Source organism: Corvus cornix, chromosome 2, assembly GCF_000738735.6.
Source record: "Corvus cornix cornix isolate S_Up_H32 chromosome 2, ASM73873v5, whole genome shotgun sequence".
In the NCBI taxonomy this organism is placed as follows: domain Eukaryota; kingdom Metazoa; phylum Chordata; class Aves; order Passeriformes; family Corvidae; genus Corvus; species Corvus cornix.
In genome coordinates this window covers 88,819,249-88,835,148 of record NC_046333.1, presented here as the reverse complement: position 1 = coordinate 88,835,148, position 15,900 = coordinate 88,819,249, and the positions used below count along the sequence as shown (strand labels likewise).

Below are 15,900 nucleotides of genomic sequence, written 5' to 3'. Positions count from 1 at the left end.
GGGGTGTTTTCTTAAGAGCACTTTACACAGTTGTGTTGCACACTGTGCGCGGGAACAGGTTGTCCAGAGAGGGTGTGCTCTTCCTCACTGGCGATACTGAAGAACCGTCTGAACACAATCCTGTGCCATGGGCTGTAGGATGACCCTGTTTGGGCAGCCAGGTTGGACCAGATGACCCACTGTGGTCACTTCCAACCTGACCCACTATGATTCTGTGGTTTCTGCATGTGGATGTATGGGATGTACTGTTTCTTATTTTTTACTTATTTGTGTGGTTTAGCGTGAGAGCTGGGGTTTCAGGCGTTTTGTTCAGAGACGTGTCCCACAGCTGGACTGATGTGTCTACCGAGTTCTGGTGCGGCTCCAAAGGCTTAGCTAAGAAACATCCCGCTGGCGGCGGCGGCGGCAGATCGACCCCTCCTCCAGCCCCTCCTCCAGCCTCTCCTCCAGCCCCTCCTCCAGCCCCTCCTCCAGCCTCTCCCTCCCTCCTCCAGCCTCTCCTCCAGCCTCTCCTCCAGCCCCTCCTCCAGCCCCTCCTCCAGCCCCTCCTCCAGCCCCTCCTCCAGCCCTCCTCCAGCCCCTCCTCCAGCCCCTCCTCCAGCCTCTCCTCCAGCCTCTCCTCCAGCCCCTCCTCCAGCCCCTCCTCCAGCCCCTCCTCCAGCCCTCCTCCAGCCCTCCTCCAGCCCCTCCTCCAGCCCTCCTCCAGCCCCTCCTCCAGCCCTCCTCCAGCCCCTCCTCCAGCCCCTCCTCCAGCCCCTCCTCCAGCCCCTCCTCCAGCCCTCCTCCAGCCCCTCCTCCAGCCCCTCCTCCAGCCCTCCTCCAGCCCCTCCCCCTCCTCCAGCCCCTCCTCCAGCCCTCCTCCAGCCCCTCCTCCAGCCCTCCTCCAGCCCTCCTCCAGCCCCTCCTCCAGCCCCTCCTCCAGCCCCCTCCCCTCCCAGCCCCTCCTCCAGCCCTCTCCTCCAGCCTCTCCTCCAGCCCCTCCTCCAGCCCCTCCTCCAGCCCCTCCTCCAGCCCTCCTCCAGCCCCTCCTCCAGCCCCTCCTCCAGCCCCTCCTCCAGCCCCTCTCCAGCCTCTCCTCCAGCCCCTCCAGCCCCTCCTCCAGCCCCTCCTCCAGCCTCTCCTCCAGCCCCTCCTCCAGCCCCTCCTCCAGCCTCTCCTCCAGCTCTCCTCCAGCCCTCCTCCAGCCCTCCAGCCCCTCCTCCAGCCCTCCTCCAGCCTCTCCTCCAGCCCCTCCTCCAGCCCCTCCTCCAGCCTCTCCTCCAGCCCTCCTCCAGCCTCTCCTCCAGCCTCTCCTCCAGCCTCTCCTCCAGCCCCTCCTTTCCCGGCGCGCTCCCGGCCGCGTCACACCGCGCGCGCCGGCCCCCCGCTGCGCGCCGGGGCAAGATGGCGGCGGCCGGGGCGGGCGCGGGGCGAAGCAAGTGCGGCAGGAGGAGCTGCGCCGCCTCATGCGGGAGAAGCAGCGCCAGAACGCGGGCAAGAAGCGCATCGACTCGCCCTTCGCCAAATATCCTCGGCGCCGGGCTCCCTAGAGCTCGGCGGGGAGGGAGGGAGGCTGGGAGGGAGGGGGTCCGCGCCCCGGTCGGTGCTTCCTTAACGCGGCCGACACGTACAACAGCCTGGGGCACCTGAGCTGCTCCCTGTGCAACGCGCCCGTGAAGGGCGAGCTGCTGTGGCAGACCCACGTCCTGGGCAAGCAGCACCGCGAGGTGAGCGGCGGTGCGGAGTGTGCGGGTCGCGGCCGGGCTTTGTTGTTCGGGAGCACGGGGACAGCACTTGGAAAGGGGGGGATTGGGGAGAGGCCGCACCGCCGGAACGGGGGCCTGGGGTTCGCTGCTCCTGGCTCTGTGCGGTAATGGGAGCGGCGGAGGGAGCAGTGTGGGAACAAGCCTGGCTGTTCCGTCTGCGTTCTGTGCTCTTAAAGCCTATGCGGGGATTGAAAAGCCAGCACTTAAAAAGGAGTCCCGTGTCTTTCAGGGGTCCGCTCCTCGGGTGGAGCAGTTCCCACAGCTTTTGGCTGTCACTTGTCTGCAGCTCGGAGTTGGAAACCCCCCGGGCTTGCTCTGGGACCTGTGAGCTGTCAAGTGACAGCTTATGCGGGGTTAAGAAAATACACTTTTTTGTCTTTGTAATTTAGCAGTAAAGATTAAGAACTTGTAAAGCAAGTCAGGGAGTTTGTAACTTGGATGCAATCCTAAATTTTTTTCCTTTTAAGTTCTGCTGCTGCTTCTTAGCAAAAACTGAGAGATTATGTTTCATTTCAGAAGTACTGAGGAAAAGACCAAAGGAACGGGGGGGTTCTGTGTTCAGACTAGATGACTGTGGCAAGGCACAGTGACATCTTTCATGCTGTTAAAGTGCCGTGTTTCAATTTTAAAACACTTAATATTCCAGGACCTTAGAATGGTTCCAGCCTTCCTGCTCTTTTCTCCATTGCCTTACTGCTGTCAGTGTCACAGCTCTTAGTCTTTCCTTTCTTACTGATACAGCCTCCCTTGTGTGAGTGTCAGTTCCTCTTCCTCCATGTCACATCATTCCAGAGGCTGACAGAAGCACTGGTCTTTGTTTTGGTACCTGTGGTGTCTGTTTCAGTGATCTTGTTCTAGAAAGGTATTAGCTCACTTTGATGAGCTGTTGTAAAAGCACTGTGTTTTAAGCTGCAAACCACAAGTTATTGCTAGTAACATGCCCTGAATTTTTATTTTTTTGCAGAGAGTTGCAGAATTAAAAGGCACAAAGCAGACGGCCACTGGCTCAGCTGCTGGCACATCATCTCATCCTGTCAAAAGAAAAACAGTTGAGACAGAAAATACAGACCTAAAGAGAGTAAAAGGTAATGAGAGAGAAGCGCTTGCCAGAATCCGTCCATTTTACATCTTGAATGTTTTTGGTTTGTTTTGTTCCTGTGGAAGTGAGCATGAATATGGCAGATGTTGAGTTAATGTCAGCCCGTTGCTGCTGAAAAGGGAAGAAGTTTGCTTGGTCTTTCTTTGTGAGTTTCGTGTCAGGAGAAAACTGTTCTTTCAGAAGTTTACCTGGTTTTCTTCTGGATTATTGGGTTAAATTAGGTCATGGAACTGTGGGCTTGGCCCAAACAGAGCGAGAAGCACTGTAAATTAGGCAGTAGGAGCACTTGCCTAGGAGTGGTGTTATTCCTTTTCAGTGGGATCAAGCCATTCACTGGTTTACCTCAAACAATGCAGCAAAGTTCTTCCCAGAGGAAAGACAGTTAATTTTTTTCCCTTGGTGCTACCAGACATGTAAATATATGAGATATGTTAAAAAAATATATATATATTTGGGAACTTGGTGCTGTCACAGAAGTCTGAGGGATATTTCTTTAAAAAGTGTGGATTTTAAGCAGTGACTCTTGGCTGTTGTACAGGTACAGATGAAAAGCCCCACACGTCTTCGTCTGGGTAAGTAGATCTTGTTATTACATACAAATTTTTTCTAACTACCAACAGCTGCATTCTTTCCCAGCTCTTCCTTGTCTCTGTTTCCTAGAAAAGGGCAAAGGTTCAGAGAGTCAGTTGATCCCGTTTTCTAACAGAGTTGTATATTCCTGAACATGGCAGCATCTTCCTGGATAATTGTATCAAGTCTTAAGAGTCTGAGAAACCAGGAATTCTTTTACTGTCGCTGAGAGACTTCTAAGGATTGACATGTGGTGCTATTACACAGTTTGAACATAACTAGATTGTAGCATGTACTCTAATAATGCTGCTATACTACAGAAGAGGTGGCAGTCTGAAATTAAGACAAATTTTGAATGTATAATTAAATGATATTTATTAACAAAAACTACTAACAAATGTCATTGACAGATCTTCATTAGGATGGTTTTTGTCACTTAGAATTCATGTAAGTGCATATGCTGCAGTTGAATTTTTACAAATATAGGACTGTATTTGACTTCAATGGGTTGGGTTAAGCATCTCAACTGCCACTAAAAATTTCTGATGGTATTCAGACATCTTTGCAGGGTTGGCAGATGTCAGGTGACACCTCTACACCTGACCTCTACCTGTGGGTCTCCTCTACCTGTGGGTCTCCTCTACACTTCACAGGATAAGTCGTTATCTTGCATAGGTCCCACGTGCTGTTTCCTTGTAGGAATTTGAGTTTCTGTGCAAAATTAACACTTGAGAGGTTTGTCCATTTTTGAACTTGTTGGTATGATTAGTTTAAAATATAACATGGAAAAATGTTTGGCTTGGAGGTTGCAGCTATTCTCAGCAAATTTATGTTTTCTCATTGCTAAGCCTGTGTGGCTGTTCTAAATTGCAGTCCTGGACAGCAGTAGGTACCCAAAATAAGTAGCAAATCACTTACTAGGTGGGAAAATAATTACTTTAACCACCATTCCAATTTGTTACAGGTTATTTTTATTAATGTTCCTGATAGTGACTACCCAAATAGAAAAATGGATCTAAAATGTGTTTTTAGAATTAACCCGGGCATTTCTGGGGAACTTAGAATGAGATCCCCAAGTGTGTGCTGCCTTCAGGCACTGGCTGTGTTGGCAGCTGTGCAGTTCAGGGTGTTGCTCAGTATCTCACAGAGGGACTGGGCTGCTGGTGCTGGACTGGAGTCACTGGTGTGAAGCTTCAGGCAGTTGTGTTGTGGGCTCTTCACCAGGCTGCCAGCAGATTTTTTTGATGAAGCGGAGCAAGACAGCGCCAAGGTCCAGCTTTCCAAGGGCCCAGGTCCCAGTTTATTGTCGGGGAATTACGACGATGACGATGATGATGAAGAGGAGGAACAAGAACAGTCAAGCAAATCCTCTGTTGTCCATAAGACTGAAATTCCACCTCCAGCTCAAGACGTAATAGCCAATTCTCTGCCTGCAGGTAATGCTGACTGAAATAGTGATTCAGTAAGGAGAACCCGTGATTTAACTGATGATGAAAGGTTTTTATTTTGTTTTTCTAATTACTGCCGTTGGGTGGTTGGTAATTAGGTGAGGGTGTGTAATACTGGAAGTAGAGAAAAACTAGCAAAGAATCTCCTGTTCTTATGTGGTGGTTTTTCAGTGTGCTTATTGATTTTATGTTCTAATTGTTTGAGGTTGTCAAGGGAAGTAATGTCTGGCTGTTCTTCCCTTGATTCAGTAAGGTACTAACTGAAATTCCTGTTTAGTAGGAATTTTAGAAAATGCCTCAACAGCTGTTCTTTTTGTCATAGACTTCTGTCCTTTCCTATAGACTTTTTTGACACCAAAACTCCAGCTGCTCCTATAGTTTCCCATTCAGGATCCATACAGAAAGCAGAGATACAAGAGAAAGTAGTCGAAAGGTAAGCACTCAAATTAAATATTGATAGTCTTAGGAATTGTAAACAAACATTTATCTTCCAGGAAATAGAGACTGTGATCGCTTAGAGATCTTAACTTATTGTTAAGTTGCATTCAGAATAGTTTGTGTATATGTCAGCCTCGGGCATTATTTCAGACAGGAATCCTGCACCGTAGGGACAGAAGAGATGGAGCAATGTCATACAGAGTCTGTCAGACATCTCTGCAAATTTTAACACACGGTACTGTGGGAGCTTAATATCAACCACTGCTTCCCACTCTTTAAAGAAAACTGCTTGTTCTGTAGTAAGGGTTCAGCTCACTTGAGCACTCGTTTACAGTGGTTTAGTCTTTCAGGAGTGGCAGCTGTGCTGTTACAATGTTTGGGTGTTCAGCACACTGCAACAGCTCTTGTTTTAACAGTGAGATTTAAACCTTTCTGTGCAGCTCCTTCAAAGTGAGGAAAGACCAGGCTGAAAGACGAAGTTTTGATGGTTGTAGATAAAACTGAGGGCTTAAAAAACTTGCTGTGTTTCTACATACTTATATAAAGGACTGTGAATTTCATTATTGACTATTTTTAACTCTGCAGTAAAGCAGATTGTAAAGTGTTAACTTTGGCTAATATTAGTCAAATATTTCAGGAAAGAAAACACTGCTGAAGCTTTGCCAGAGGGTTTCTTTGATGATCCTGAAGTGGATGCAAAAGTAAGTGATCTACTCTTTTCATGCTACTGGATTTATTTCTGACAGTTGTAATGAGTTTGAGTAGTAAGGATGCTTTTCCAGGTAATCAGTCATACTGGAATATAACAAAATGTCTGAACTATTTAGACTACAAGACTATTTCAATTGGAAGTGACCTATGATAATCATCTAGTCCAACTGCCTGAAAACTTCAGGGCTGAACAGAGGTTCAGGCTTGTTATTAAGGGCATTGTCCAAATGCCTTTTGAACACTGACAGGCTTGGGGCATCGACCACCTCTCCAGGAAGCCTGTTCAGTGTTTGCCCACCCTCTTGGTAAAGAAATGCTTCCTGCTGTCCAGTTTGAACCTCCCCTGGTGCAGCTTTGAACATTCATTGTGTATGAATTAGAAAACGTGAAAAGGGATGGAGGTGGGCAGGAAGAGCTTGTTAAAATCATCTCTTGGAAGGTATTTTTGATTGTGGTTCCTCTGTGGCTCTTAAAGAAATGTTATTTGTTGGTTGGAATGCTGAACTGAGATTTGGGCAGTCTACCTTTATTTCTCTGAGTCGTCCCAGGAAAAGCATTTCAGCTAATTTGTATGTTCAGTTTTGCTTTGGAATTGGGGATAAGGTAACAGTTCTATCATATCCTATGTGAGATCCTCCTGAAAAGTGTTGAGTTACTGTGTGACTGATAGGGTGCATCCTGTTGGAATGAAAATAGCTCTATTATGGCAGACACTGTCATCTGTAGTTACACCACAGGAGTGAACTTGGTCTTCAGCCCTCTTGCCACTTTGGGGTTTTTTGATGCTCAGATACGTGAGTATTCAACTTGTTTCTCAAAAAACACCCCACAACTAAAAATCTTGAAATTGTGATCAAAAACATTCATATTTCCTTCAACTTGCACAGTGCCAAGTGATGACCAAAATAAACACTGATACTTGAAACACAAATCTTGTTTTGTTTTGTAAAATTTGCCACAGAATTGATGGCTCTCTTGCGTTCGTTAGTGAAATATAGTGTTGCAGGCTTAAGTCTTTTTTATTTTCCTTGAGTGTATTTCCTTGTTCACACTGTGGAAGGCTGCTGCTGTATTTAAATTGCATTGTGAGGCCAAGCCATGACATCTAATTTGGAGACCTTTCAAATAATTCTTCTTTATGTTCAGTTAGTCCCACTGGCCCAGCTGACAAGCTTAGGTGTTTTATTTGCTCTGGCAAGCTTCTTTTGGCACCACTCATGCCCACGTGTTGCCATATGTGAATAGTTTTGAATACTGAATATTATTGAAATACTGAAATATGTAGCTTTAAAAGCCATGCTTTGGCTGTTTGGGGTTTTTTTGTCTTTTGTTTTTGTTTTGTGTCTGGCTAATTGAAGTATTAAATTTTTCAAATACTTAATTTCATCATGAATTGGGAAGCTTGTATAAAGTGGGATGCCTGGCAGGCACAGGAGAATCTGCTTATATCTGTGAGGACACTGGTTAGTGACCTTTATTCTGATTATGGCCTCCACTGGTAAATTTACAAGTGGTTACTTGTTCCAGTCAGCTCTTCCTTGAGTTGCTTGCAGAGGCTCTTCCTTTTAATCAGCATTTTCTGAGTGTAACTGATACTCAGAGAAGGAAAATGTTTGTGACATCACTTACACTGAGGTGGCTGCAGTGGTTCAGTGTTGGAATCATACACAAAATCATTATTTTAAGAATTAACTGGGCATTTGAAAGGGAGATTGTGGGTGTGAAAAATGTTTGTTATTTGCATCAGGTATTTGTAAAGCATATAAGTTCTGGATTAGATAAATATTTCAAGAAAAAATAATAACTTTAGTGTTTAAATTTATTGTAAGAAATACAAATAATTATGAATTACAAAAGACAACCACAATGCATAATAACAGTACATACACATATGATAGAAATAATAACAGAAAAATGAAATGTTGACTATTACTTCTAAGCTTCTAATTTATTCTATAAACTTAATTCATACTACTTGATTTTGTGTTATCACTCAGGAACAAAATGCACCAAACTCTTGTCTTTACTAAGGTGATGACTGATGTGTCACCAAAAGAGCAGAATGAATAAAGGAAAAATAAAACTAATGCAAAAAGATGGTGTCATGAATTATTATGTTCAAACTGTTTAGTTCTCCTAGCTATAGAATTTCTACCCAGTCCTGAGTCAGGCATAATCTGTCATCTATAATACATTATATGCCACATCTTCCAGACTTGAATTGTGGAAGTTTCAATTACATAGGTAGACTACCTTGTTTATTTATTTGCATTAAAAGCACAATCTGGCATTGATTACCTTGGCTGTAGATCTTAAAACACATTCTTACCACTACTACTTTTTCAGACTTCATGTCTTAGTACTTAATGCCATCTACCACAGAATAAAAAGCTTTGCATGTTAAAATTGGTTTGTAGCTGTACAGTCTCTTCTGTTAGCCAACAAAATTAGACTAGATTTGAAATACAGTCAGGCTACCTAACACCAGCAGACTAGTGACTGCAAAGTTTGATACTTTACATTATGCCAAAGGCAAACAATTGACTGCTTTTTGGCTTGTGAAATGGCTACTGTATGCAATTGTACAGGCAGCTTACAGAAGAATGTAATAGTTATCACCTGACACAGTGAAATGACAGACCATCAAACTCACTTTTGTTACTCCAGACATTCCACACCAGCCATTCTTAGTCAATTATTCTTTAATGCTGCAGTCACAGATGTTTTAATCCAGGAGTAGAGTCAGATTTTTCCTCCGAAACCATTGTGCAGCTGCACTCTCTCACTCATATCCATTACTTAAACTGAAGTACATCAACCAGACTTTTCTGATAACGTGGCATAATTTTTCCTATTTCTCCTGGTTTTTTTACAGTGCCCCAAAGAGTCATTAGACTTAAAATTGTTAATAAATTTTCATGTTCCTTAGGTGAGAAAAGTTGATGCTCCAAAGGATCAGATGGACAAAGAATGGGATGAATTTCAGAAGGCAATGCGACAGGTCAACACAGTAAGTAATGGAATCTATATTTATTGATTCTAAATACTATACACAATAAGGAAAACAACAGTTTCATGCAGCTCTGCAGAATGGCTGACATCTGCATTTGTCAGCTGTTTGTTTCAATGCAGTGTGTGGTTAAATGCACTTTATAAATGAGCAAAGGGTTCCTTGTATTTTCCACTTAAAGGAAATTACGTTGAAAAACTTTTGATCGAGAGCCAGTCATTGTATGCATCTAGTTACATTTGTTACAGTGTATTTAATTTAAATACTATTTAGCTAGTCTATACCTCAGATCAGTGTCCTGTCCAGATCAGGACACAATTGTGGGCTCTTCTTTAGATCTAGAGATATATTCATATTTTAACTTTCAAAAACACAGAACAAAACACTACCCATTTGTCTGTCTCTTTAAAAAAGTATCTATAAAGTGTAGGTAGCCTGGGTTTCATGTTTAGTTTAAATGTACTGGAAAGGAACTCCAAAATCTGGGAAAGTGACTAAAGAGTTTGTGTGTGAGACACGTAAACTGGCCGCAGTTTTTCTGTACTTCCATTTTTCACTGTTTACCACTGCATGGAAAGTCTTCCTGCAGCAGGTGTTTATCTGCCCTTTTGTACAATACAAAACTGTACTATAGATACCTGGTGTTCTCAGTCTTCCCCTGGAGTATTTGCTATCTTTTAAATTATTTTAATTGTAAATAGTTACTCATATGTCAACTGCTGAGAAAAGTGGTGCAGAAAAATGTATCATTGCTCATTTTGAAGCAGTCAGCACTATAAACAGAGCGAATGTTCATACAAAAGCGGTGGTGGATACATTTTGCTAGCATAAGCCATTCAGATAATTCTTCAGCTTAGGAGGAATCTTCTCAGTTATGCGTGGACCATTGATTGCATAGCATCTCCCAGACATTCAGATTTGAGAAAGTATATGCTGAAAAAAATAACAGGTTAGAAACACTTCGGGATCTAGCGGGAATATTTACACAGTATGTTCAATAAGTGTGTGTATTTAAGTCCCAAGCACTGGGATGGAGCTCCTGTTTCAACCTCAGACTATGGGTGTGTGTAGTTTGTTTATGCTCAGTTTCAAATCATAGTGTATTGAAAATTTCCAAAGATAACCCCAAAGCAGCCAAACTACTTTTGATTTTAAGAAAAAGCATTTCCATTTCAAATTAAACCAGACCTTTTTTTTTGTGTATTTGCCCTTGTGAAGATGGGAATATACATAGAGGAGACTGACACTAACTTGAGGTAGGAGGGGAGCAGGGGAGGACACAGACATTGTAAAGGAGCGGAAGTGGAATTCAGGATGAAGGTGAATTTTCTCAGCGCTTTTCTGGTTTAGATTTCAGAAGCAATAGTGGCAGAAGATGATGAGGAGGGACGACTAGATCGCCAGATTGGAGAAATTGATGAGCAGATGTAAGTAGATCAATTTTTCCTCAAATTCTCTGTTCTCCAGCAGCAATGGATTGCTCTTTGACTAGAGTGATAAAAACGCTTTTAATCTGTGATACTACCTTTCAGTAATCACCTGAGTATCTGAAGGACAGACTCCCTCAAATTGCAGAATGATACCTAATAAAGACATGAATTTTGGTACAAAGTTAGGTAACTTTCTCCAAAGAGAGAACGCACTAGAATCATTGAAACTACACAAGGCAAATTCTTGGAACAAACTGTCCCTCCTCCCCTGTCGAATGTCTTAATTAGTATTTCCCTGTGAATTTCAACTGATGTATAATTTATGTGAACATTTTAAAGAAACATCTCCTCTACTGAAAACATTCTGTGGCAAACCCTCTTTAATTCTAGTGGAAGTTTACTTCAAGGTTTTGTGGAATGATGCACTTCATTACATGAAGTGGTTTGTTTTGTTTTGCTAAAACGGTGGGTGTGGTGGTTGGATAGGCACTGGTTTAAACTCAAGTAACCTAAAAAACAGCTCAGTGGAACAGTTTGTTACCATTATCGTGTAGCTCAACCCTAACTGGTATTAACAGTGATAATGGCAATGGTACTGAAAAGAAAGAGATGCAACAAAAAGAAGACACTAGAAATTACGCTTAAACCATCTGGGCAGGTTTACCTGCTACACATAATCAGTGTATGGTAACAACAGCACTGGGTTCAAACTGAACTGTGGTATTACAGGAATGTCTTTTAACAATGTTCATGTCATTCTGGAGAGGGCTTGAGCTAAACCTGCCTCTCTCTGAGAATTCATTTTTCTCACTAGCTAAGGCTGCTATAGTACATCGAACCAAATACAGAAATTCATAGAGTATTTAAAATTTGTCACTGTAATTATTTTTCCCCAAAATAAGAGTTCCAAATAGATTTTTAAAGACTTTTTGTAACTTTTGTCTTCTGAGTGTATTTAAATGCAGGCTATTTCAAACTAAGTTGAAACTTAAATAAATTCTTTGGCCTTCAAATCTTCAGCTATGACTGCCTGTAAGAGTCATATTGGTGATAGGCAAGGGGAAAGAGGATCCAGACAGTAATCCCTCCATGTCGACTCTTCTGAGCAAATAAGAATGAAAGGAGCAAAGATAAATTTAAATCAGGCTGGTACTACTTGGCATTTTCAACAAAATACCCTTGTTTAAAATGGCTAGAATAGTTATAAAACACAATTCAAGGACTGAACTTTTTAAGTAAATGGAAACCTGAAACTTTTGGATTGCGTTTACTTAAAATGTTCTGTTATAGCACAGAGGAAGCAGATAAAGAATCTGAACACTTTGTGCTGCTTTTTTCAGAGATGCCACCACTAAGTTATCGAAATTGGTAACTGACGTCACACCTTTCTCTCATGAAAACCATCCATAAATGGATGAAAGAATGGTGTTTCTTGTGTGGAAGTGGATATTGGTTCTGTGCTTTTTAAAAAATGCTTTGTGACTGTATTGCAGTTGTTAAATACCTGGATTTCTCATTGCTGGAGAATTGACCACACCTCTCCTCTCCTCAGTCTGTTTCCACTCTATTAACACAGAGAAGGTGCACTAGCATCTTCAAAGCTTATTTCTTTTTAATTGATGGGAAGCTGTAAAGCTTCTTTATCCAAAGCTGGAGAAGCAAAATCCAGCACTGGAGATGACCAAATTAATGTGGACAGGCCCAAAGTGTTAATAGGTGTTTCACTTTCCAACAGCGAATGCTACCGCCGTGTCGAGCTTTTGCGGAACCGCCAGGATGAGATGAAGGAGAAGTTAAAGGAAGCCATGAGATTAAGAGCAGCACAAGAGAAAGAGGAGGAGGATGCTGGTAGTGAAGATGAAGAAGAACTGCAGGATTTGCTGTCACAAGACTGGCGGGTGAAAGGGGCTTTGTTGTAGCATTTCTGCAACATGGTTGATACTCTTTTTATCTGTGGTGTTACTTCCATTGTTAGAACGGAGATTCTTTTGTTAAGTATTTATTTAAAGAGGATCATGAGTTAAAGAGCTAAGCTTATTAAAAAAAAATTGTAGATCTACAGTGGTGTATTACTTGTTGTAAAAACTGTATATTGCAAATATTTTACAATACTGAGCCCACCTTTCCTATTAAAATGATTGGTTTCCTACCAGAAGTATTTTAATGGGAATAATAGATCTGTAAAGAATCTCTAAGCTTTTGGAAGCATTAGCTCAGTTTGGTAATTTTGAGACTTGGCTTTATTGTCTGTAGAAGTAAAGGACTTGCATAGTCTACAAAGTTTTCCCAGACTGGGGGTTTAGGGAAAGGAAAATATTATGCATTTATCTTTTCTTAAAATTAAGTGCCCTTCTGTCCATTGCCCCAGCTCCCAATAAAATATGTACATTTTTTTTCAGGGTCTGTTACAGTTTCTCTGTGTATGTAAGGACTAAGCTCAGAAATGCTGGGCTACAGCTTCTCCACATTGTACATATCCTCTGATGTGCCATAGCACTGCTGAATATTTTTCTTTGTAGTCTCCTGTTTTGCTTAGTGCAGCCATCATACCATACATGCTTAATGCAGTAGCATACCTCACATTTCTTGAACCAGAGGGATGAGAACACAGTGGTTACACACCTGCATCACTCAATGAAAAGGTGACAAAATGCCTAAGTGGAAGGTACTGCACTGGAAACTGAGGAGGTAAAATAAGAGCTGCAAATACTGCAAATTTTCTTAAAATACTATCTTAGGCACAGAAAGCATCTAAAATTGATTCTGTTCTGATAAACACAGATTAAGTTAAAACCAAGAACCAACAAACTTGACAAGACTGGGACATGGAAAGCAGAACTGCCTTTGGTAAGTGTCTATTTTTAATTTTTTTTACTTTTGCAAATCTTCAAAGATTTCAGATTTGTTGAGGACTTTTTAAAAATAGGAGAGATGTGTGTGGCTTGATTGCTATGAAAAAGGAAAGTTGTGAAGAACAGGTTAACCTTTTTTAAGATTCTAGATTTAAAATTAGTGAGATTATAAAGGAAGAAAACAAGCTTTGCTCTTACGAAAGCATTCCAGTTACTCGCCTCAGAGATGGTTATTAACCAAGCAATAAAGATTAAACTTATATGTTTGATTTGCTTGTTTTGCAGGAAAGATTTGATATGGCAGAAGCCCTTTCCTTATAGTGAGATGCTTTTTTATCACTCCCAATTTCCATGATCCTTGGGTTCAGCTCTTCTTATTTATAAAGCTGTCAAAATTCAAGCAATGGTCCTTAGTGGGTTATGACATCCGCACGTGCCTACTCACATGTGCTGGCTTACAGCTGTTGGGTTTGGGCTGATTTAGTAACAGTAAGTGTAAGTAGCTGTTGCTGCTAAAATGTTTGATGTGACACTGCAGTCTTACATGAATTAGGACTGTCATCGAGACAGCAACATTCAGAGATGTACTGAAATACAGAGTAAGCGTTCAGAGAATATTGAAATAAATAATGAATGCTTGGACAAGTTGGAGAAAATTTAGTTGGACCAAAACTAAAATAAAATTTCTTTGTATGGCATAAAACATACGAATATCAATGTCTAAGGTGCCTGTCATGCTGCAGTGAGAGATCTCTACATCCATTTATCCCTGGAAAGAGAACTTCCAGCTGAGAGGGTGGTGCAGTATTAACAGGACAGTCTTCTTCCAAACAAACCAAAAGACACTCCCCCAGTTTCCCCCTGAAAAGAGCTAAGCTAAGTTTGTAACTGTTCTCTCTTTGCTTTCCACTGACCCCACTCACCAAAGCACACTGAACTTCAGAACCACTCTGCATCTGGCTTAATATCAGAGAAACAGATGTGATTAATGTCAGGTTACACTGAGCATCATGGACATACATGTTTTGACAGTATAGAAATGCTAATCTCTGAGTTTATAAATTACACTTCCATTTTGTACATTTTTCTGGAATTTTACTTTCATCTTGTACATAAATCTGCAAATCATAGTTTCAGCTCTGGATGAGTAGGAAATTAACTGAGCATTAAAGCAGTTTAGCTGTTTTAGTCCAGTTGCCTTCATCTTTAGAGGTATCTTGTGGTAAGAACCTGAAGGCAGTGAGTTTAGTTACAGTGCAGGGAGCTTGAACATTCAAATCCAAACCAGTGCAGCCCGTTGTTGTTAGGAATAGATGGCAGGAATAAACACTAGATCACTCATCATTCTACTCATTATCCTTGCATAACTTGCTGGAAGGGTAAAGATGGACCAGCCAGTGGGTGTGTGCATTGCTGGGGAAGTGACAGCATCCGTCCTTCTTGGTCGTGTCTTGTTTAGGAGTTGGTGCTCTTTTCCTTGGAGGAATCTCACAGATCTCCAAATAGTGTTGCATCCAAGTTTTTCACAGCTTACTGCATACAACTGTACCTTTCTTCAGCATTTGAAACAAAGCTTTTAGAGAGCTTTGTGAAGATGATGGGAGTGACTTTGTCCCTTGTGACCACTGATTTGCTTGTGCTATTGTGTCAAGAGGGCAAGAAATTATCCTGCTTTTTAGCAGTGAAAGTAGCATGGCTATAAGGGAGAAGAGGGAAATATCCTAACCTCACTCAGTAGTCAAGCTAATTTATCAAGGTAAGTAATCTCCTGTATCTTAGAAAAACACATGGATAATTAGTTTGTAATCCTAAGTATGTTTTCAGTTTTAGAAAACAATTTTATGTACTTCTGATGAGCTATTCAGCTAGGTTATTAACCAGCGGAAATGATTGTTTTTAAAAATATGTACTTCCTTAATTTTTCTCACTTCTTAACTTTGTTGGATTCTATTTTTTAACATAAAGATGAAAATAATCCTAATAACTAGCTCCATCAATAACCACTATTAAAAATGAAATTTTAATTGGCATTAGGAAGACTGTTTTAATTCTCTCATCTCCAGGACTTGCAGAAGACTGAAGTATCGGAGTTAGGGAGGAAGACATTTGTAATCCTTATTTACTGATATAGTAATGGAAGGTGCTGTCCAAACTTAAGAACTGTGGAATTTCATGCCACCAAACAGTAGTTGAGATTCCCCAGCTCGGTGGCTTTGGAGCTGGTAAGTGACTTCCAGGGGCAGAGTGTGTTGCATGTTTGAAATAAGAGTTCCAGGGAGCAGCTCTGCAGGGAGCAGCTCAGCACAGCTACAGCTGCTGGTAGCTCTCCTCTGGCAAGGCTGGCAGTCACAAATGGTAATTGCTGTGCTAATTTCTCTCCTGCCCTTGAAGAAGTAAGCTGCTGCTCTCGTGCCTTAGATGTGGAACAAGGTCTGTATTTGGTACACAGCACCCCAAAAGTGACTGTACAAAACCAACAGATCCAAATAACAAACCAAACAATGTTCTCATTTGCCAACATGATTGTTTTTCCTCTACCACAGTATTTAACTTTAAAATTTGCTTCACATTGCAAATACTGCCTAAAAAGAACATTA

The 15,900-nt window shown here is 42.0% G+C and overlaps 2 protein-coding genes across 4 annotated transcripts in view; one reads left to right on the top strand and one right to left on the bottom strand.

The window, feature by feature from the left end:
- The first annotated feature begins 1,383 nt into the window (after nt 1–1,383).
- ZNF830 (zinc finger protein 830) lies at nt 1,384–12,844 on the top strand. Its single transcript, XM_039570144.1, is given in 11 exon segments — nt 1,384–1,408; nt 1,411–1,504; nt 1,607–1,706; nt 2,710–2,830; nt 3,383–3,416; nt 4,639–4,850; nt 5,205–5,295; nt 5,938–6,001; nt 8,941–9,021; nt 10,372–10,448; nt 12,187–12,844. Coding segments are annotated over 11 exon segments (1,083 nt in total). The 3' UTR covers nt 12,371–12,844.
- Nucleotides 7,813–15,900, bottom strand: part of LOC104685850 (poly(rC)-binding protein 3-like) — a 504,202-nt gene continuing 496,114 nt past the window's right edge. For all 3 annotated transcript variants that reach the window (XM_039570122.1, XM_039570141.1, XM_039570143.1), the window contains one exon: nt 7,813–9,954. In XM_039570122.1, coding sequence (XP_039426056.1) covers nt 9,894–9,954 — 61 coding nt within the window. In that variant the 3' untranslated portion in view covers nt 7,813–9,893. The remainder of the gene's footprint in view (nt 9,955–15,900) is intronic.